At 43.0% G+C, this 23,972-nt stretch overlaps 1 protein-coding gene across 2 annotated transcripts in view; it reads right to left on the bottom strand.

Moving 5' to 3' along the window:
• VSTM4 (V-set and transmembrane domain containing 4) overlaps nucleotides 1-23,972 on the bottom strand; it is a gene marked incomplete at both ends in the record, with an annotated part of 98,392 nt that overhangs the window by 63,597 nt on the left and 10,823 nt on the right. For both annotated transcript variants that reach the window (XM_080694670.1, XM_080694669.1), the window contains one exon: nucleotides 2,284-2,352. In XM_080694670.1, the coding sequence (XP_080550796.1) occupies nucleotides 2,284-2,352 (69 nt within the window). The remainder of the gene's footprint in view (nucleotides 1-2,283; nucleotides 2,353-23,972) is intronic.

Raw genomic sequence — 23,972 nt, forward strand, 5'->3', positions numbered from 1 at the left:
GTGTGGCGGTGCACGCTTGTCATCCCCGCGCTCGGGAGGCAGAGACAGGAGGATCGCGCAGGTTCGAAGCCAGCCGCGCGCGCTGGCTTAGGAGACCCTGTTTCCAAAATGAAAATGTAAAAATAGGTCTGGGAGTGTAGCCCGGAGGTAGAAGGGCTTCCAGGAACCCCAGTACCACCAAAAAAAAACCAAAAAAACAACAAAACAAAACAAAACAAAACAAAAAAACAAAAATAAAAAAGTATAAAATAGGTCTGGGAGTGTAGACCGGAGGTAGAAGGGCTTCCAGGAACCCCAGTACCACCAAAAAAAAGAAAGAAAAAAAGAAACCAGGGGCATTCTACCTCTAAGCTACACCCCCAACCCTATTTCATGTTTTATTTTAAACAGGGTCTCAAGCCGGGCGTGGTGGCGCACGCTTGTAATCCTCGCGCTTGGGAGGCAGACAGGAGAATCGCGCAGGTTTGAAGCCAGTTGCGCACGCTGGCTTAAGAGACCCTTTTTCCAAATAAAAATATAAAAATAGGTCTGGGAGTGTAGCCCGGAGGTAGAAGGGCTTCCAGGAACCCCAGTACCACCAAAAAATAAATAAATAAATAAAATAAAGTTCCATTTTCTAGGAGGGAGGTGCCCTCGCCAATGCTTCACCACCAGTTTCCGGAAGAAGTGGATTCAAAGGCAGGTGCTCTCCTTCAAGGCAGTCCCTTCTGCCTCTTCCTCCCCATTGGGTTCCAAAGGTGATGGGGATGACGAGGACTCAAGGCACAGGTCTCTTTGATGCTTTGCACAGAGCCATCCCTCATCATGATACCTTCGCAAAACAGTCCTGTCCAAGTTTCTGGCCCTCTTTAACATGAACCAGTCTTTCCCTGAACAAAGGCTCTGCCCTACAAAGTACATGTTTTCATGACTCACATACATAATCCTCAGCCATTTTGTGTGTGTGTGTGTGTATGTGTGTGTGTGGTACTGGGGATGGAACCCAAGGGCATTCTACTTCCAAGTGACACCCCAAGCTGATTTTTTTTATTCTTTATTTTTAAACAGGGTCTCACCGAGTCGTGGAGGGCCTCACTAAGTAGCTAAGGTTGTCTGCGAACTGCGATCCTCTTGTCTCAGCCTCCCAAATGCTGGGATTACAAAAGTGCGCGCCACCATGCCCGACTTTCCTCAGCCACTTTTTGAGCAAGGTCTTTACAAACTTCCCTCTCTCCAAAGCAGAATTCTCTACCCTGGGCATTCTTGACATCTGGGCCCAGATTCTGCTATGTGATGGCTACCCTGCGCATTGCAAGACGTTCTGCACCATCTGTGGCCTCTGTCCACTTGATATGAGTAGCACGCTACAGTGGAGCAACCCAAAATGTACCTGAGAGGAGCACAAATCACCCCTGCTTGAAATTCTTGCTCTAAGGCTCAAACCTAAATATGCATCTCCAAATTGCTAAACTCCAAATTGCTGGGCGCCACCCCCAGAGTTTGGACTGCAGCGAGGTCACAGCTCCCAGGTGCTGCTGCTGCTGCTGCTGCTGGTGGTCGGGGACACTCTTTGGGAACTACTTGAGCCCTAGTTCTAGCCTGTTCTGTGCTGGGATCATCTATGAAGCTTTTAACAGGTCTCCAGAGATAAGAGTCCAGATGTTCATGTTTTTAAAGCTCCCCACTGATTCTAACATGCTTGGAAAGCCATTTGCTTAAGGTTTTCAAACTCTTTCCAGAACCTCGGGTTCCTTTACAATTTTGGGGGAAAATGTAGTCATGGTAAATGTACTTTTCATCTTAATATTGCTTAAAACTCCTTCCTCAAAATCACCTAACAGTAGGAATTCTGGATCAAAACAAGATGAACCCAGAAAAATTGTGAAGATTGGGGTTTTTACCTCCATTTTTTTCAGACCTGTAGGGTGAGTCCATCAGAGATACCCATGTTACTTTTGAGTACATTTAGACAAAGAAAAAAACTTGTCATAAGAGCAAAACTAAGAAAGTACAGCCTATTCTCTTAGTCTGTTCTCTTCCTACTGTCTAAAAGTGATGCCAGTGGGGCTCAGTGGTGCACACCTATAATCCCAATACTTGGGAGGCTGAGAAGGAGGATCAAAGATTTGAGACTAGCCTCACCAACTTAGAGAGACCTACTTTAAAATAAATAGAAAATAGGGCTGTAGGTATAGCTCAAAAGTAGAATGTCTCTAGGTTCAATCCCTGGTAACTCAAAAAAATAAAATAATATAAAATAAAAGTGAGGCTGCATCTTATAATAAAGAAATATGCCAGACTTACCTTCAAAGAATGCCCAGGTCTCTTTCTTTTTCTCAAAGGATGATTCTTCAGAGTCATTGAGGGAAATCACTGCAAGACACAAAAGAAACATCAGGGCATGAAGAGCATGGAAGCTCATGGGCCTGGCCCACACTGTAACCCGAAATAACGCCACACGGCACATAAGGCACTTAAACTTATAAAGAAACGTTCACATTGGCCAAACCACATGGAATGGCCACAACTCACATGCAAGGAGAGGCCAATGACTTACACCAAAAAGATGGAAAACCAGGGCCCAACACAGGAGTAAGTTGTCGGTGTGTAAAAGCTGGGAAAGGGCAAAGCTGAGATGGCGATGCTGTCCAGTAAAAGTCTCACTTGTCTCATAGGCTTGCAAAATAGATTCTCAATGGGAAGCCCAAGAACCCGGACATTATTTATTTTACCATTTCAGTGAAAGTCTTTCTAAATTGTGTGTATAGTGAGAGTATTCCAAGACAGAGGATCCTGGAGTTGTGCATTGACTCGGCTCGGCACACTGAGCGCTCTTCTCCATGCAGGCAGCCCCACGAAGCAACTGGCACCTGGTTCTGGGGTTATTTTGTCTACTTTTATTTGGTGGCTGATTGCTGAATTTTCTGTTCCTGTTTTCAATAGGCAGGAAAACAGAATTGAGTGATACTGTGTAAAGCCCTGAGTAAGGACTCTGGGACCACGGAAAAGTGGCAGCCTAAGAGTGACAGCATCACAGGTGGCAACCTAAAAATTAAACTTGGCCAAAATGCACAATGTCGGGGAATGAGATCATTGCCCAGAAGAACTCTCTGGGATAACGAAGACAGTCTATATTTTCACCTCCAATAGAGTAGCCATTGGCCACGTGTGGCTACTGAGAATTTAAATGTGGCTTCTGTGACCAAAGGACTTTCTTTGTGTGTGTGTGTGTGTGTGTGTGTGTCATACAGGAATTGAATCTAGGGGCATTCTACCTCTGAGCTACACCCCCAGCCCCTTTTTTTCCTTTATTTTGAAACAGGGTCTCACTAAGTTGTGAAGGGCCTCACTAAGTAGCTGAGGCTGGCTGTGAACCTGCAATCCTCCTGTCTCAGCCTTCCAAGTACTAGAATTACAAGCGTGGGCCACCACCAGGCCCAGCTACCAAAGAACCTTTTAAAAAATTTATATATTATTATATGTATAATATATACATTATATATTATATAATTTATTCATGTGTTTGTGTGTGTGTGTGTGTGTGTGTGTGTGTGTGTGTGTGTGTGTGTTTGTAATACCAGGGATCAAACTCAGAACCTAGTGCATGCTACACAAGTATTCTGCCACTGATCTATACCACATAGCCCTTATTATTCTGTTGTTGTTGTTGTTGTTGTTGTTGTTGTTGTTGTTGTTATACTAGGGGTTGAACCCAGGGGAATTCTACCTCTGATCTAGACTCCTAGTCCTATTTTAATTTTTATTTTGAAATTGGGTCTTGCTAAGTTGCTGATACTGGTCTTTTACCTGTGATCCTCCTGTCTCAGCCTCACAAGTGCTGGACTTAAAAGTATGAGCCACTGCATCCAGCCTTTATTTATTTATTTATTTATTATTTTTTGAAGTACTAGGGATGGAACTCAGGGGCATTGTACCTCCAAGCTACACTCCCAGCCCTATTTTTATTCTTTATTTTGAAACAAGGTCTCACTGAGTTGCAAAGGGCCTCACTAAGTAACTGAGGCTGTCCGTGAACCTCGATCCCCCGTCTCAGCCTCTCAAATGCTGGGATTACAAACATGTGCCACCATGCCAAGCTCAGCCTTTATTTAATAATAATAAAATAAAGGAGACAGGGTCTTACTAAGTTGCTCAGCCTGACCTCAAACTTGTGATCCTCCTGCTTCAGCCACCCAAGTCACTGAGATTCTAGGTGTGTGCCACTGAGCCTAGTTATAATTTTATTTAAATTTTTAATTTATTTAAATAGTCACATGTCATCTATGTCTAGCAAACTAAAAAAAAAAAAAAAAAAAAAAAAACTCTAAATAAGGCAATGTAGGACTTGAATTAGAAAAAAAGAAGCCGGGCGTGGTGGCGCACGCCTGTAATCTCAGCATTCGGAAGGCTGAGACTGGAGGGTCGTGGTTCACACACAGCCTCAGCTATTTAGTGAAGCCCTCTGCAACTTAGTGAGACACTGTTTCAAAATAAAGAGTAAAAGATAGGGCAGAGGGTGTAGCTCAGAGGCCGAATGCCCCCGAGTTCCATCCCCAGACCCAAGGGGGAAAAAAAATAAAGAAAGAAAAAAAAAAGAAAAAAAGAAAGTAGTTATAATGGAGATTCAATCAACATGACAGTCAAGGAGTATGGCAAAGATGGCATGAAACTTTAATTCAGTTTACTGAACTTTTCACCAATGTTTAAGTTATTATTGTCATAGATTTTAATTCTAAACTTCTTGTCCTTTTGTCTTTATGGCCCTTACATTGTATACTTCTATTGACCTGTCTTCTAGATTACTGATCTTCTCTTCATCTGTGTCTAACCTGTTACCAAAGCCCATCTATTAAGAGGCTTTAATTTTATTTATTGCATTTTTAGCTCTAGAGTATCTAATTCTTTTAATGCATTTTTATAATAAATATCACCAGACTGTCATCTAATTCTTAAATATATTAATCATATAATTTGATTTTGTACTGAGAATTGAACCCAGGGGTATTCTACCTCTGATCCCTTCTCATTTTTTTTTTGAAACAAGAGCTCTCTAATTTGCTCAGACTAGCCTCAAACCCGCAATCGTCCTGTCTTAGGCTCCCAACTACTGGGATTACAGGTGTTAGACACCCTGCATGGCTTAATATATAACTTTCATTTCCATGCCTGATGACTTTCTTAACTGCCTCACCCACAGACTTGATTCTACTATCTGTAGTTTCTTTTGTTCTTGTCTATGGGTATGCCTGATATTTTTCTATAAATGAATGCCAGACATTGTAGGTGGAAATTCATGAAGGTTCTAGATAAAAGTTTAGTTTCCTGGTAGGAAGTTAGAGAGGGCTGATTAAAAAAAACAAAACAAAAACAAAAACAAAAAACCTCAATCAGAGTTTGAACTGCTTAGAGCTAGTTTCAATTTTTATAGAGTCTAGTCTTTTTTCTCTTTGTGCTTACTCTTTGGGGTCAATTCTTTGGAGTTCCCTGTATAAGCCTGAGATATTGCAATAGCCATTCTGGGTTTTGTCTCAATGTTAGAAATACCAAAACTCATCTACCTTCTGCAATTCCTGGTTGTGACCTTCTATATAGCTTCTCTCAACTAGCACAGTTGAAGTATGGTGAAATTTCTTAAAAGAGTTAAGTGACTCTGAGAAGTGGGTAAATTTGCTGCTTTTCTCTGTAATCTCTCTACCTACCTAAGAACAATTGGGAGAGCTGAAATATATGAGCACATATAGAATTGAGGGACTATAAAATATAAATATATTTGTGAAATATAGAAATCAACTCAGAAGGCAGATATGAAAATAGATTTCTTTTTTTTCAGCTTAATTATTCTCAGAAGAAGGTCTTTGGTCTGTTATAAGCTAGTCTGACATTTCCAGAGAACTTCTCCATTAGAACCTAAATTCTTTAAAACCAGTAACTCTGCCTTCTGCCTCCAGATCCCCATCATTTGGAATATTAACTGGCAGCCGATAGATGTTTGGTAAATAAGTGTTTTATTTTTTTTCCTAACTAATCAATTGTGTAAGCAATCTGGACCTTCAGGAACAAACTCTTAGTGGTCTTGCACATAAGTCAGACAATTTATCCATCACACCCAACTTGCCTGCCTACTTAATTTTCACTTATCAGAGTCCCTTAATTTACTGACTGCCAGAGCAACCAATCAGATTCCCTCTTCAAGAATCTAAAATAAGAAGCAAAGTACATATGGCTATGGTAGACTTGGGGAGGTCTGAAAGAGCTGGTAAGCTTTGGGGTAGGGCACGGTGTTGGGAAACAGGAAGCAGAGGTGAGAAGCAGCACAGAGGGTGGCGGGGGTGATGGGACTCCAGGTTCCAAGAGACCCCATATGTTGTTTACTACCTTTACAACCCATGAGCTTTGTATCCTTAAACCATCCTGTCCCTTTCCTGAATTAGCTTCAATAGGTTTTCCTGGCTTCAACCCTATGAACCCAAACAAGAATGTATGCAAAAGTTCTGATGGAGATGATGCAGAAATGGTTAATAAACACATCTCCAAGGTGCATTTATCCTCAGGAGACAAAAAATGCCCATCACAATCCAGAGCCTTGCTCCGCCAAGTGTGGTCCAGGGACAGCATCGTGTGGTCCCAGGTCCAGGTGTCGGTGTCACCTGGAGCTTTCCAGAACTGAGGAACAGCAGCCTCTACTCCAGATCTACTGAATCCCATTCTGCTTTCAGCCTAGACCCCGACGAGTTGCGTGCACTTGAAAGTCTGAGGTAAGCTCACACACACTGGGTTGAGATACCAAATTGCCACTTGCTAATAGTGGGCCTCAGGAAAGTTTCTCAACTTCCTTGTGCCTTGGGTTCCCCATCTGAAAAATCAAGATGAGGTCAAGCACCCAATGCGACGATGTCAGGGTAGGTGTGGAGGTTACATGGGTTGGTGTGTGTGAAGTGCTTAGAAAGCGCCTGAGACCCAGTGAGCCGTCTCTCTCCATGAGGACGTTAGCTCCCTAACAGGTTGTTTGTCTATTTTATTCAGTGCTCTAGTTCCTGTGCCTAGAGTGGTCCTTTGCTGTCAGCCCTTGGCCTCCAAGTGTGGATCTCCAATTGTCCACATGACCAACAAGAAAGGGCCCCTGTCTTTGTGGCTACGTCTCTGCAACTGCCTCCATCCTAGTCAAGGCAGCTGCCTGCACACCTCGTTCCCTCCTCTCGATGGCCGAAATGGGGGTCTTCGATTTAATCCGATTACGGTTCCCTTTGCTTAATTTGCACTAGAAGTTAGCAAGGTCTCCTAATATATGTGTGGAGACCTGCTGAAAAACCGTACAATCTGGGATTCCAAATGAATGCTTCTCTCAGCAAGGAAGCAGTGGTGAATGTTCTCACCCTGCCCAGAGCAGTTATTTAGTGGGAAAGTGCAGGGACTTTGTGTAGTATCAGAGATTAACAACACCAGGCACAATCTTATCTGTTCCTACAAGAAAGAAAAATCTTAACATGTACCCTGCTAGAGCTACAGAAATTTTCCCATGGCTCTGCAGTAACTATCTGGTTTCAGCTGCTAATCCTGTACTATCTCCCAGTATATTTGATACATGGTCAAAAGATGTGCCTGAATTCTCTGGCTGTAAGGAATCAAGGCTGTCGGATAGAGCTAGGCCCTTTGTAGTAGACAGCCCAAGGCTTGGCTGACTATTACCACACCTCCCCCCAGAGCATGGCTGCCCCAGCTGATATAATTTCACCCTGTTCATCCTGTCTTATCCTGAAAAAGGCCCTGCAGGGTGGACAGGCTGGAGGATGTTGAAATGCTTAGAGGAAACATTTTAATAGGGGATAGGGGTGGGGGAGAGCTCCATGGTAGAATGCCTGGTTAGCATGCACAAGGCCCAGCTTTGATCCCCAGCATGGCAAAATAAAAATAAACGTTTTATAGACTAAGGAAAGAGTAGCACATTTTCCAACCAACCACAGACGGATTTGTGTCAGTCAGAGGCCTGAAATAAAATTCTAGTTTCTCTGTCCAGGAGCATCTGTGACAGTTTCCCATGAGTTTAGCTATTAGAAGGCTGTGGACTTTCCAATAATAGATTATAAACGTAGTCACTTTCTGTTGTGTGATCAGCTACACACCCAGACAATTGGGAAGAAGGCAAGGACAGTCTTTTATAACCAAATTTCTTCTTTTTAATTCTAGGCTTTAACTATTTTTTCTTTTTTAGAATTTTATTGATGCATATAATTATACATTCTGATGATACATTCATCTATGCGCACATCTCGTGGTGTGGTTCCCTCCTGAGCCCATCCCACTACCCCTTCCTCCCATCCTATAAGTGCTAGTGATGTTGGAAGTGATACCATCATTTATGGACATAATCTTATTTCTGTTTTCCTCCTCAAGCCTCCTTCTTTCCCCTCTTCTCTCCCCAACCTACCCCCTTTTTAAACAGGCTCAGGGAACACTGCCCCCCACCCCGTCACCATGCTGGAGGGAGTTCTTGGCCTAATCCCTCAAAGATGAAAATTTCTGCACCTGTGGGTTGTCCTGTAGGGTTGTGATGGTGGCTGGGCTCTACAGCTCTGTGCTGGGGTTTCATGGTGGGGAGCAGGGGGCACAGCCCCACTGATGCTGCCAGGCTCTCCCCTCCATCTCCAGTCACCCCCTGCTAACTTGTGAGCAGAGAGGGTCCTATGACCCAGAGGAGCTTCTTACCATGCCCCCTTGCCAAACCACCTACAAGGTGGCCTGTGTTTTGACATGTGCTCTGAGACTAGCCTCCCTGCAAAGGCTACTTGGGGCAGACACTGTTCTCCCTTGAAAAAGTCCCCCCAGCTGCCCCGAGTGAGCCATTCCCAGGGAGCCTCCACTATGACATTTGTCCACTTGCCAGGAGACTCAGGAGAGAGGATGTACAAGGACCCAACCTCCTCCTCTCAAGGGATGTGGGAATTCTGTCCCCCTGTGGGACTGGCTTGGGGGTCTGGAGCTGGGAACAGCAAGTACCACTGTCAAGGAAAACAGAAGGAAGCTCAATTTGGCCTCAGCACAAAACCACCTTCCTCAATTTGGCTTTATCACAAAGTGGTATTTGGGTTTCTGTTTGACTTCCACACCCATAGATCAATCGGATTGAGGCTCACAGCAGAGAAAACCAAAGGGTCCCCAGATCTAAGACATCCCTCATTCTATAGCCTGCCTCATCATTAACTTGGGAATTGGCACTGAGAGGTCGGAGTCCATCTGTCCTTCTGGTGAGACAGACCCCTGACAGCTGAGCTGTGGGCCATTCTAGGCCCTCCCCAGGAGAGCAGAATGTGAGAGTATCTAATAAGGGACAAGTTGTGAGAGCTCCCACGTCACTGTCCCTCTGGGAGGAACAGCTGAAAGTGGCCACAGGATCAAACAGTCAGGAAGAAGGCAGCCCAGAAGTTCCAGACAAACTGATTCTATCAGTCTGTGTCTGCAGGAAGTAAGCTGCAAAGAAAGAACCTCCGTCAAGTCCCCTTTGATGGGCCCGCAGGGAAACCATCACTCAGAAACAAGCAAACACCACGAGGCTGGATTCCTCGCTTGGAAAGAAAGCCGCACCAACTTCCCCTGGGCAGGGCGTTGTTTCTAGGGCAGGGGCTTTGAGTTCTCAGGTCCTCGGGGCACCGAGGGGCCTCTGGCTCAGGAGGCTGATGCCTGTTATCTGGGCTAACATCAGCCACCCATGAAAGAACTGGCCAAAGATTTTTAGAGGCCCTGGGAAATATCCACCTCTCCTAAAATGCTCTCTCCCCATTCACCTGTGCCCTCAATTACTTAAACAAAGAAGTCTACAGTTGACAGTTGACAGAGCCTGGATTACAACTGTAGGTTACATCCAAAGTAAGATGACCAATTTGACATAGAAACCCTTCTGACACATAGAATTTAACAGAGAGGGTATAGGGGTCCACAGGGGCTACAGAAAAGATGAACAAAGACTGACCCCAAGTTGGGGTGACCAGCTTTGGCATTTTTGTTTCTACTGCTGGTCAGACTGGGCTAAAATATTCTCCCAGCTTCTGCAGGGCCTGATCTGAAAGGCGGTCACCTTCCTTTGCTCTCAAAGGCCAAGAGTTATAAAACTTACTATTTGAAATCTGGCTCTTGTGAGGATGAAGATTCCCAGGCCATTCCCAGAGCATCTGGGGCTCTTGGGATTCTTCCTAATTAGGGAGACACTGCCCAAAAGATTCTGAGGCTCCAGGTCCCAGGACCACACGTGGACAAACCCTGCCTTAGGCACTTCAGGAAGAGAGATGAGGATCAAGCCATGTTGAAGAGGGAGAGGAATGAGACATGAGGAAAGAGACTTCACACCACAATCTCCTATACAGTCCAGGGCAGGGTCTACAATGCAGAACTTAACAACTGCTCTTCAGTTCAACCCAAGGAAAGCAAGAGGAACAGCCAAAGAGAGTAAGTCTATCACAAAAGTGTTCTTCACCAAGGACTCCAAGAGTGTCCCTTAAGTAGCACATCTGGATATAGGAAAATATGATGTGCAGAAGACAGGTTTCAAGGAAAAGTTACTTTTAATAGCAGGTCATCAATAAGGACACATGTGTCCTTTTGAGGCATTGGCCCCCAAGCTTAGAAACTGGAGGCAATTTGAGTCAGAGAAGTCCTCCTCCTGTGATAAACTACTAATGCACAATCTCCCTTGTTGCTAAATGAGTTTACCTTAAAATACACCACTACCACTGGACGTGGTGACACACACCTGTAATCTCAGTACTTGGGAAGGTAACATGGAGGATCACCGGTTCAAGACCAGTCTCAGCATCTTACAAGACCCTCAAAGACTTAGAGAGACTTTGTTTCAAAATAAAAAATCCACTGGGCGTGGTGGCGCACGCTTGTAATCCCCGCGCTTGGGAGGCAGAGATAGGAGGATCGCGCAGGTTCAAAGCCAGCTGCGCTGGCTTAAGAGACCCTGTTTCCACATAAAAAAGGAAAAAATAGGCCTGGGAGTGTAGCCCATGTATCCCGGAGGTAGAAGGGCTTCCAGGAACCCCAGTACCACCAATAAATAAATGAATAAATAAATAAATTAATTAATTAATAAAAATAAAAATCCAAAGGGCTGGAGCTACAGCTCAGAGGTAAAATGCCCTTGGGTTCAATGCCCAGTACCAAAATAAATAAATAAATAAATAAATAAATAAATAAATAAAACAGCAACAACAAACCAACCCATCACTATCAGCAGAGCGTATACTTTTTATTCATTTATTTTGTTTGTTATTTTCATCTGGTTTCTTCAATTTCTAGAGTCCTGCTTGACCCACAGTTCAAGTCATAATTACTTTGAATAAATAGAGAAAGTCAGGCATGGCGGCTTGCTACTGTATTCCCAGCTATTCAGGAGGCTGGGGCAGGATGGTCACTTGAGCCCAGGAGTTCAGGGCCAGCTAAAGCAACAGAACAAGACCCCATATCAAAGATAAAACTCTTTAAATGAATAAATGAATGGTGGGTTATATTAGAGAGTGAAGGCTGCCCAAAGGGAATATGGGTCCAGGAAGGCTGGAAAAAGAGGCCAGGGGATGGGGCCAATTCTACTCAGCATCCTTGTGTTACCTGGGGACCAGAAACCATAGGAACGCACCAGCACACCAGGCCACGGCTCCGGCCTTGGAGTTGGCATGCTTTATGTCTGTTGCAGTTCACCTCATGGCCTCTGAGTTTTTAGTTTCCTACAAGAGGAAAGCAGGAATTCTTAAACAGAGGATGACACTTGGGTTCTCTGAAGTTGAAAGAGGACCGAAAGCATGAAGTCCTGGCCCAGTACGTGGGCCTTGCTGATCTGTACCTGGGGAGAGAGCAGGCATTCACCGCGTCTCAGCTTCCTTAGGCAGCATCTTGCCCAAATCAATGGGAGAGAAAAATGTCAGATGATGGGTCAGAAGAGGATGATATGAAGTAAGCATAAGATAAATAAAGATGAATCAAGACCTCTGCTCCAAATTCAAAGGTCAGTATGCTCCGAGAGCTAACCCTTCCTATTCGAGGGCAGGCTGATTCCCAAGGAAGCCTGTTAAACTTTAGCTGTCCCTGCTATTTAAACCCAGATCTGTGTTCCCAGGGGAGGCAACTGCAGCCCCAGGGAGGCACAGAGACTGCCTCTGTTCTTCCCTCAGAAGCTAGCCTAGGGCTTCTTTCCGCTCTTGCCTCTCTGAGACCCAGGTCAAAGACAGCCTCTCTCGGACTCAGACAAAACCATGGATGTCCGCAAGACCTCTGTGTGACCTGAATGGAGCAACCCATGAGAACAGTGCAGCTCCAGTTTTGTCTGGTGCAAGTCTCTCTTCCTACTACACTTCCTCTAAGACAAATTCTAGAACACAAAGCAAACAGAGCACAGAAGAAAAAAACAAACAGATATTAAGTAGACTTCCCAAGATGTCAAGGCAGTTGGAAAAGAGGTTTACATTCTGAAAGAGAACCAGCTGCAGAATCCAAAGGTCATCTTGATGTCCCCTAACAGTGGTCAGGAAATACGGAGACTGAGGGCTTGGAAACTGACCCTCCCCACATAGCACACCCCTTTCCGCTCCTTGTTGCCCTTTAACTGGCCATTCTACCAAAGAGTTTACATCGCTCATGCATCCCTTCATCCAGACCCTTGCTATGGTGTGCGTAAATGCACTGTGTAAGAGCTGAGGCTCACCAAAGAGGATCTAGACCCACAGCTGCAGCCTCCTCCTCCAGGTTAGGAGGCTGGGCCCATGGAGGATGGGGACGACCCTGCCACCTTGGCCTCTCTCTGGAATAAAAGTCTCATACGCCGAAGCTTTATGTGTGTTTGTGAGTTTAAGCTCCGAGTCTGAGGTCTCCCAAGACAACGACAGTGGGCTTGAGGGCCAGAACAAGGATAAATGGTTCTAACAATGTTTAAGTTACACTCCTGTACTCGTTGTTTTCCCTTCAAGTGTCTGGACCTGCCGGCACTTTAAATACCATGCTGTGCACTTGCTTAATGAAGCAGTAGCTCTCAATGTTTCGTAAATCTCATTCCTAATCATCTGTTTCACATCTCCAGAGAAAAGGGAATTATTCAGCTAATTTCTTTCCCTGGAACTGGAAGTACCAGTTCCCTGTGGTATTAACTTCAGATCTAATTATTAAATTTGCTCTCACATTTTGAGAGGTCAAATAGTCAGATGATAAGTTACAGCCAGTATCAGTTTTTTCCCAAAACACATTTAGGGAGTTTTCCATTTGTTGCTTCTACTTATCACACTGAAATCTGACTTTTATAATCATTTTTTGTCTGTGTGTGTGGTACTAAAGATTCAACTCAGGGGCATTCTACCTCCAAGTTATACCTCTAGCCCTATTCTTTATACTTTATCTTGAAATAGGATCTCACTAAGTTGCAGAGATCCTCACTAAGTAGCTGAGGCTGGCCACGAACTTGTGATCCTCCTGGCTCAGCCTCTCAGGTACTGGGATTACAAGCGCATGTGCCACCATGCCTGGCATGATTTATATAATCCTAAATTAAATAGCAAATTGTAAAAATGTGCTGTGTGGGATTAACATAAAATGCTGACTTAAGTGTGGGCAAAGGCCCTTGTAAACAGATTCTGTTAATAGCATTTTTACAGTTGATGAAGGTATCTTGGTGGCGGGCTTGGTGGCACACGCTTGTAATTCCCGCGCTTGGGAGGCGGAGGCAGGAGGATCGCGCAGGTTCGAAGCCAGCCCCTCTGGCTTAAGAGACCCTGTTTCTAAATTTTAAAAAGTATAAAATAGGTCTGGGAGTATAGCCCGGAAGTAGAAGGGTTTCCAGGAACCCTAGTACCACCAAAAAAATAAAAAATAAAAAATAAAAACATGAATATTTATTTCATTCAGAATGTTGGATTGCTTCTGAGACTATCAGTTGCAAAATGGGAGGAAAAACCAGCAATGGTCAGGTGCTCTTAGAAATGAAATCCACAGCATCCCTCGCAGCAGAAGTCCAGAGTGAAAGATGATGCCACTCATGCAGCTGTGAGCCGCCTACCCATCTCAGAGTTCTCCACCTGTGACCACAGAATGTGTGACACCAGATCAGTGCCCTGAAAGTCTTGGGGTAGTGGATAACAAGCAGAGTTGAGAATACTAAAGGCAGGCAACTCGCAAAGCTTGGGAAGGACAGAGGAGGCAAAACAAAGAAAAGAATTTACTACAAAGAGCAAAGACAGACAACAAATACATGGGGGCAGAGGTTAGGGCGATGTGCTGGGGCCATCAAGATTCTGATGTGCTGGTAACTGGAAGACAGAGACTTGTTTCACAAACTGCATGGCCAGCATAAGTGTGGAAGACAGATGCAGGTTCAGACGTGACCTCTGCATCCACAGAGACAAAGCACATTTCTTCAGAGTCTTGTTATCTGAAAGAGCATTTACTGAAACTAGCTATATACAGGTTGAGCATCCCTATGGCAAAATCCAAACTCCGAATTGCTCTGAGGCCTGTTTCAGAGTGAGGTACAGGCCAGTATTGCAAAATCTGAAACCATGAAACACTGTCCCCAGCATTTCAGATAAAGGATACCCAACCTGTCTTATTTCTTACCCATTTATGTGAGAGATTCTAGCCCCTAGAATATAAAATCATCATCTCATTTCAAAGGTGATTTCAGAATCTACCCTGAAAAAGATCAAGAAAAACTTAACGTTGGTCTCTGGGGACATAAGATGCTCTTGGTTTTTATGACAGAGATGCTTATCATAAACTGATAAACTGTTCGACCCAACTACTTTAAAAGAAAAACAATTTGCTGACTGTTGTTGTTGTTGTTGTTGTTGTTGTTTTGGACCTACGGACACCAAGACCCAAGAGCATTTGGGAACCTCTGTATTAGACTCTGATGCCTGCCAAGTACAAAACTCAACATCCCAACAAGCCACCCCTTGAACAGAAAGAGACAGGCTCAACAATTATGTCTTCTTGTTGAGAACACCCCACCCGCTTCTCAGACTCCCTCTAGTTTCTGTCTTCCCTGTGCCACCCACTTCATCCTTGAGATGCCCCCAGGATGTTGGGCATAGGGCACCTCAGACTCAGCCCTTTCCTTGAGCCCTGGGGCAGAGGCAGGGCATTATCTTACAGTATGCATCATCTCTTCTTACCTACAAGGAGGCCGAGACCTGCATCTCACCTGCTCATGATGAATGAGCAAGAAGCTGCCACTTAGGGAAGGTTGTCATGGGAACAGAGGATTTGGGCCTCACTAGGATGATGAGATCAGGGCCTCCTCAGGCCTCCTCAGGAAAAGCTGCTGCCCCTTATCTTCCAGTCACACCTCTTCTATGAGAACATGGTGCCCTTCCGGAAAGCCAATGGGCTAGCCTAGAGGAGCCTAGACACCAAGCCAAGACAGCACCTCCCACTGCTCTGAATGTTGGTGTTTGCCAGGGCTCCGGCCTTGTCCCCCACTTTTGGAGGGTCTCAGCCACCCACAAAACTTGCTTGCCTGTAGGTCAACTCTTGCTAGAAGGATAACAAGGGGGCGGTTTGGGTGAGCATTCCCCCATGTATGATCCAAACACCATACATACACACAACATAAAGGAAGGAAGATTTATTTGCTTGCAGGTCTGGAGATTTAAAAAAAATTATATATATATATATATATATATATATATACATACATATATATATATATATTTTTTTGTTGTTGTTGTCCACGCAGATGGGGCTTCAGGGGATGATCATGGAAAGGAGATAAGGGGAAGGCATGAGGGCCATATATAATCTCTAAGGCCATGCACCTGTGACCCACCTCCAGACACACCCTGCCTTCAGAGGCCACATATCCACTGACCCCACTCCCAACATGGCAGCCCACAGAGCCTGAGAATGAAGGAACATTGACTTTCAAACCATAACGGGACTTAGACTCACATGTGCCTACTGGACACCCCACCAGATGGCCGCTAGCTACCTCTTTCTCCACATGGTCAGTGCAAAACCTGCTCTTTAGACCAGCTCTACCTCTTGAGATCCCTTTGTCAGCCACAGGTACCATTCCACACATACCAAGGAGACCCCTGGGTCCATCCCAAAGCTCTCTGGCTGACACCAGTCAATGAGGGCAGATTTCTCATTTGTCCCCTTAGTGTCCCTCCATTTCTACTGAAAATTTTACAACTCTATCAGTTCAAGCCTGAGAAACTACAAATGACTCTAGCCTCTACCCTCTAATTCCACCCCCCATATACACACACAAATCCATGTCCCAAAACAGCCAATAGAGAAACCCATCAAAAGATTTGAAATGCTTCGAAGATTACCATGGCGTAAAGTACTATATATTTCCCCAGTAGCCCCATGGTAATATATCCCCTCCACTGTGTGTTGCAGACTCAGATTCTATCCCAGACCTAATGAACCAGAATCCCTGAGGCAAATGCTATGGATATGCATGCTAAAAAATGGCCTCAAAAATTCTTATCACCGGGCAAGGTTGAGAATACTGACCTAAAAAAATCAAGGGGGAAAACTCCTTTGTGTTCCACATAAGCCCCTGCATCACCCACAGTATCTGATCCTGGAGTTACCCACTATCCTCTTCAGACCTTAAGGGACATTCCCGTCCACTCCCATGGGTGTCCAGTGTGCAATTCTGACCTTACACTCACATCAGAACAGCCTACCTGTGTATTGGCCCCCTGTTATAGTTGGGTTTGGAAGATTTCCCCAGAAAGAAAGGCTCATGTGTTGATAGCTGGCCCCAATACAACAATATTCAGGGATGAAGTCACTGAATCAGGGTTCTATTCTCATCAGTGGATAAATACACTGAAGGATTAATCATTTGAATGGATTTACAAGGTGGTAATTTAGGCAGGTGGGTCATGGCTGGAGGAGGTATGCTACTGGGGGTATCGCCTCAGGGACTATATTTGTCCCTGGTGACTTACTTTCTCTATCTCTGCTTCTGGACACCATGAGATGAAATGAGTTTTCTTTCACCAGGCTGTACTGCCACCATGATGCCTCTGCTTTGGAGCTAGCCAACTATGGACTGTATCTCTGAAACTGTGAGCCTAATGAACATTTCCTCCTCTAAGTTGTTCTTGTCAAGTATTAGATCACAGTCACACAAAAACTAAAACACCTCCCACAGATTGATCAACCCATTTGTTCCCAGGTTTCCATTACTGCACTGAACTGGAACAGAGCAAATATTGAATTACTTGCTGTTGTGTTTTGAATGTGTCACCCAAGAGTTCATGTGTTGGAAGCTTGGTCCCCAGTGCAAAAGTATTAAGAGGTGGGACATTGATAGGTGATTGGATCCTGAATTGTGAGGGCTCTGACCTCATGAATTGATTAGCCATGCATGGGTGAATAAACCAATAGTTATCACAGGTGTAGCTTTGTTATACAAATGAACTTTTGGCTGGGCACAGTGGCACTTGGGAGGCTGAGACAGGAGAATCACAAGTATGAAGCCAGTCTCAGCAACTTAGCGAGATCCTATTTCAAAATAAAAAATAAAATATGGCTGAGGTTGTAGCTCAAAGGTAGAATGCCTTTCCTGGTGTCAATCCCCAGTACCATAAAACAAACGAGCAAACACAAGTGCCCTCTGGTATGCTTATTCTGTCTTGCCATGTGATGCCCTCAACCACATCATAATTCAGCAAGAAGTCCCTCCCCATATGCCAGCACTGTGCTCTTGGGTCCCCAGCCTCAAGAACCAGGAGCTAAGAAAATCTTTATTGTTTATAAAATACTTAGTCTCAGGTATTTTGTTGTGGGAACATAAACAGGCTAAGATACAGGCCCACTGAGAGAAGGGTACATGAGTCCGCCTAGCACTGGCTGATACTATTTTCCAGGGCACTTTCTTCATCGAGCAGAGCCGAGCTCCTTCAACTGGCAGAACAGATCATATCCCTGAAGGCTATGGCTCATTTCCTTATCACATTTGATTTTCTCCTCAGTTTGAATCTATTTTTCTGGAAATGAGGTTCCTGAAGCTGACTGTGTGGTCCCATTAGGGTCTCATGATGTAGCGCACAGGACATGTTTGCCTTCCTTCTTGGGGACTTGGGAGTGTTTGTACGTGGACAGAAAAGACAAGTGCTGCTACGCTGCGGTATCGTGTTGCAGAAGCACATCAAACTCACCATCCACTGTGGCTCCCATTCCCTTTGCAGAGGCAGCCTCCTGGCCTCCCAGTGACTATCCTACAATGCTTAAAATTCATGTTCCCCCGAAGTATTCCTTTGCCTCTCTTCAAACTGAATCTCATTTTGTTATTTCCTGCCTCTATTTCTTACCTCTCTGGAATCATTTTTATTATGGTTTTGCTCTACATTGGCATGTAGAATATGTCCCAGTTTTGCATTTTCTGTAAAGTTTATTTGGGTGATGTGGGCACCTTGTTGAATGTCATTGATAAAACAATTAGATGAAATCAAGCCTAACATTGACCCTCATGATTTCTATAGGAAACCTCTCCTGGAAGTTTCTGTCTCTATCTGTCTTTGGGATATTTTTTCTCTAAGCAGAGTTTCCTGGTTTTCTTTTTACCTTTGCATAAGAAAAATGGCATTAACAAGTTCATCCACTGACAGAGTATTTAAAAGAAGCCAAGCATGGCCCCATTGTTCTCTAGAGAGCTACACTTTCACTCTTCATTTCCACTGTATCAGATCTGTGTCCCAACACACTGACAACCCTCGGCATTAAACTGTGGCTTATTTGCAAACCATTGAGTGTTGGATTTGAGAGAGTGGAGAGGTAGCCCCAGTTTAATATTCCCCCACTCTTCAAAGTCCCTACTCTCTACCATATTTTAATAATTTTGATGGCAAAACATGAAACAGCAGACCCAGGAATTCATTTATGAGTGTAAGGTTTTTTCTAAAATCTTACTACTTATCTTCTTATTACCATAAACACATGTTCAAAGAATAGACTCGAGTTTGAAAGAAAGCCAAAATATAAAAAGAGTAAAGTTAAACAAGTAACACTGGGGATACTGACGTTGGTTGGTTATTTGGGTTGATCTTGGTTTCTTATCATTTTTCTGATTTTTTCTTTCGCATGCTGTCTGTAGTGCATTTGACATGCACATAACTAACAAGCAGGACTTTGCCAAGGCCACCATCTAAGGGATGCAGTTTGAAAGTGACAGGCTGCGGGTCACGCACGAGTTCCTGAATATCCCCTGTGATTCCATTCCTTTCTCTCCTGCTCAGAAGAGCAAAGCAAAGCACAGTGGTAATGGACCGATACCATGACAGTAAACTTGACTCCACTGTGACATGTGGCGACAATTGAAATCCCAAGCCGTGGCACCTCATTTGTGGCAGCCCAAGAATATCAGTGGGTTGAATCTATTCAACAACCTGGCACAGATTTTCCTGGTAATGACCTTTTGCAGCCAGTAGGCTCACACACTCATTCTCTCCATTCCTTCCTCAAAGAAGGATCACTGACCTTTCCGACAAGGTGAACTTCATAGTTAATAAAACAAAAAAGGCTGTAGCTAAGAAAAAAATGAGAAATCTTCAAAAATGGACAAAGTGCTGATACACGCTTGTAGTCTCAGTACTCAGGAGGCTGAGGCAGGAGGACCGCAGGTTCTCAGCCAGCCTCAGCTACTTAGTGAGATCCTGTTTCAAAATAAAAAAATAAAATAGGGCTGGAGGTGTATCTCAGGGGTAGAATGCCCCTGAATTCAATATCCAATACCACAAAAAAGAAAAGAAAGAAAAATGCCATATAACTAGAGACCTGAAAATGTCATGTTTAAAAAAAAAAGATGTAGGTTATAAAAGATACAGGCTAAACTGGGCATGGTGGCGCACACTTGTAATCAATCCCAGTACTTGGGAGGCTGAGACAGGAGGTTTTTGCAAGTTTGTGGCCAGCCTCAGCTACTTAGTGAGATCCTCCACAACTTAGTGAGACTTTGTTTTAAAATAAAGAATAAAAAATAGGGTTGGGGGTGTAGCTTGGAGGTAGAATGACCGTGGGTTCAATCCCCAATTACATACACACACACACACACACACACTCTCTCTCTTTCTCCCTCTCTCTCTCTCTCTCTCTCTCTCTCTCTCTCTCTCTCTCTCTCTCTCTCTCCAGGCTGCTAAGCCTCTCATCTATCTCTGACAGGTTTTCTAGAATGGAATTTTAAGTAAGGGCTTTCAAAAATTCAAAAAGTAGAAGATAAGTCACTAAGAGATATTGTCTGGACAATCCCAAATGCTTTTCTGATTGTTTTACTAATGGCAACCATGAAAAAAAAAAAAAAACAAAGATAACATAAAGCTGGCTTCTTATTAAGGCAACTAACAGTCTCTAATAGTGGCTTAGAGCAACTAGATGGAAAGATGTAATCAAGATAAAACCCAAATGGCAAAGTTAAAATTCACTGTAGTGTCATATAAAAAGGATGCTTGGAGTTAGACGTAGTTCATTGATACAGCACCTGCCTAGCATCGCAGCATGTACAAAGCCCTAGGTTTGATTACCAGTGGGAGGGAAGGAGAGAAGAAGGTAAGTAGGTTAGTTGGCTTTTCTATTCAACAAAAGACGTACTATATTGCCCAATGTGGTTAGAAAAAGTAATGGGAGCTGGGTGAGGTAGCACATGCTTTTAATCTCTGTACTTGGGATGCTGACAGGAGGATCATAAGTTTGAGGATAGCCTCGGCAAATAGTGAGACTCTCATCAACCTAGGGAAACCTTGTTTCAAAATAAACTTGAAAAATAAAGAAATAGGGCTGCGGTTGTAGATCATGGGTAGAATGTCTCTGGATTCAATTTCCAGTACTTCAAGGATGGAGAAAAAGTAATGAGAGTTAGGGGTGGTGACACATGCCTGTAATCTTTGCACTTGGGAGGCTGAAACAGGAGGATTGCAGATTCAAGATAAGCTTTAGCAACTTAGAAAGACCTTCAATAACTTAGAAAGATCCTGTTTCATTAATAAAAATTCACAGACACGTTAAGAAGCAACCAAAAAAGACATCTGAAATAGTATTGCTTATTATGCTGCCAAATACAAGTCAATAAAATCAAACTCTTCTATCATCAATAACTATTTCAATTTAAAAGTTATGGGTGTGTGTGTGTGTGTGTGTGTGTGTGTGTGAAGATGGAGAGCTAGATACTAATTGCAACTACAAAATATCTAGAAATAAGCATGATTGTAAAAGTTCAAGAAACATGTGGAGATATTTCTATAGAAAGACAAAAAACACCTTGAATTACATGATGGGCTGGGATAGGTTCCTGGATAGAAACATTTAAAACATAATGTATAAGATGCCACAGTGTTTTGTCCACTAAATATACATAAGCTAGAGACTTAGTCCCCAATGAGGTAATATTAAAATGTGGTGGAACCTTTAAGAGGTGGAGACTAGGGAGAAAAGGGTAGGTCATTGGGAGTGTGCCCTCAGAAGAAATTAATGTAGTTCTCACAGGACTCCTGGCTTTCTCTCTGGCTTCCTGTCTTAGCATGGAATTAATGAAGTTCTCATAGGACTCCTGGGTTTCTTTCTGGCTTCTGTCTTAGAACTCTCCTTCTCGCACTTGCCCCCATCCTGAGATCATCCACCATGCAGGGGCACAGCCAAGGAGACCCTTGGGCCAGAGAGATGAAGCTATTAATCCTGTGCTCTCGGCTTCCAAAACTGTGAACTAAATGAAAGTCTTTTCTTTATGAAAAACCCAACTTCAGTTATTTTGTTATAGCAACAGAAAACACTGATAGAGATGCATTTGCATTCCCCAAAGTAATTTATAAAGTAAGTTAATAAAATTCCATTCAGGCCCCAACATAATTTTTCACAAAACTAGGTAAATGTGAACAAATAGCCATAATACTGACTTAAGGGATAGTGAAAAGATGTGTTCTATTCTATACTAATTATAATAGCACTATGAACTGGGCTTCATGATGCACGTCTATAATCCCAGTTCCTGGGAGGTGGAGACAGTAGAATTGCAGCTTCAAGGCCAGCCTTAGCAACTTAGTGAGACTCTGTTTCAAAATAAAATATTAAAAGTAGGGGTGAGGCTATAGCTGAAAGGGAGAATGCTCTTGAGTTGAATCTTCCTAGTACCAAAAATAGAAATAAATTAAGGTGATTTTTTAAAATGTAGATTTTAAGACAAGGAAGTATCTGTTTAGTAGATAATATAGGGTTGAAAGTTACCATTCAAAAACAAAAAAAAAATTAGCTACCACATACAATATATATAAATAAGCAAATTTCAAAAAGATGGAAAGTTACAGTTTGGATCTGGAATGTCCCCAGCTGGTATCAATATTGGGAAGTAGTGGAAGCTTTGGGACATGGAACCAGTTGGAGAAAGTAGGTGACCATGAGGTAAGCTGCTTTGCTCTGCCACACACATCCCTTCCACGATGCTCTACCTCACCTCAAGCCCACAGCCATGGACCGAACCCTCTGAAGCCATGAACCAAAACAAATATTTTCTCCTTTAAGTTATTTATCTCAGGCATTTTGTTACAGTGACAGAAAGCTGATGAACACAAAAAGTAAACCTTCCTTTTATCCATTAAAAAATAAGAGGAGCTGAGACAGGAGGATCACAAATTTGAAGCCAGTGTCAGCAAATTAGTGAGACCCTGTTTAAAATAAAAAATAAAATAGGCCTGGGGGTGTAGCTTAGAGGTAAAATGCACCAGGTTCAATTCCAATTACCACACACACAAAAATAAATAGAGAAAATTATGGAAAACACTTATAAGATTGTGATGGGAAATATTTTTAAAGATTAGACATAGAACAAAGTTACCATGTATAATTTATGGAATGCAAATTACATGTCAATAAAAAATTACTATTGAGAGAAGAAACTCCATAAAGGAAAGAGAACAGATTTGACTACATAAAAATCCTGAAAACTTGAAATATCTATATGTTAAAAGAAAACATTAGCTGGGCATAGTGGCTCATGCTTGTAATCCCAGCATTCAGGAGGCTGAGACAGGAGGATCCAGGTTTGCAGCTACTCAGAGAAGCCCTTTTCAACTCTGTGAGACCCTTTTTCAAAAAATAAAGAATAAAAAGTAGGGCTGGGGGTGTGGCTCGGAGGTAGAATGCCCCTGGGTTACATCCCCAGTACTGCAAATAAAAACACCAAAAAACATAAAAATAACAAAAAACATGAACAGAGTAGAAAGGTGAGTGATAATCAGAAAGAAAATTTTTGCACCATAAATAACAGCTAAAGAATTAGCAATCAGAAACACACACAGACACTCACATACACACACACACACACACACACACACACACAGAGGACAGCATCCCAATTTTGGAAAGTAATGATTATGGACAGTCAATTCACAAAAGAATTGTTTTAAATGGTCAATAAATATAGGAAGAGATACTACAACCACACTGATAATTGAATAAACCACAGAAGCTAAACCTATTATATTAAGTGTAATAATTAAAATAATAAAAAATTTTCCACAATTGTGATAAATAATGAAAAGGATTATTAATGAGGCTCCAGGGAAGTGGACACTGCCATGCAATGATGATCAGAGTATGAACTTGTGAACTCTCATGGGCAGCAGCATTTTGCCACTGTCTACTAAAGTTTTAAATATGTATAGCTTTAGGATCAGAAATCTCTTTCCAGAAATCCAACCAATGGAGATACTAGGAAATACTCATAAAATTGTTCACTAAATCATTTTGTGTTAGCGAAAATTGGAAGTGTCCTAAGTGTCTATCACTGGAATAATGATTGGATTCACACTTGTCTTGTCTCACTATATAATCTCAACCTAAAAAATATAATACCATCAGTAATAATTATAAAGCAGTATGTGTACTATTGTTAAAAATATGGTTGTGTGGGTATACATGAGTGGCAGTAGAAGGACTTGAAACCAAGTGTGACAATGATTACCTATGGGAATGACAATAAAACCAGAGACATTAGGTTTGCAGACAGACTTGAA

The sequence above is a fragment of the Muscardinus avellanarius genome, assembly GCF_963383645.1.
Source record: "Muscardinus avellanarius genome assembly, chromosome: 4".
NCBI classification, from domain to species: Eukaryota; Metazoa; Chordata; class Mammalia; order Rodentia; family Gliridae; genus Muscardinus; species Muscardinus avellanarius.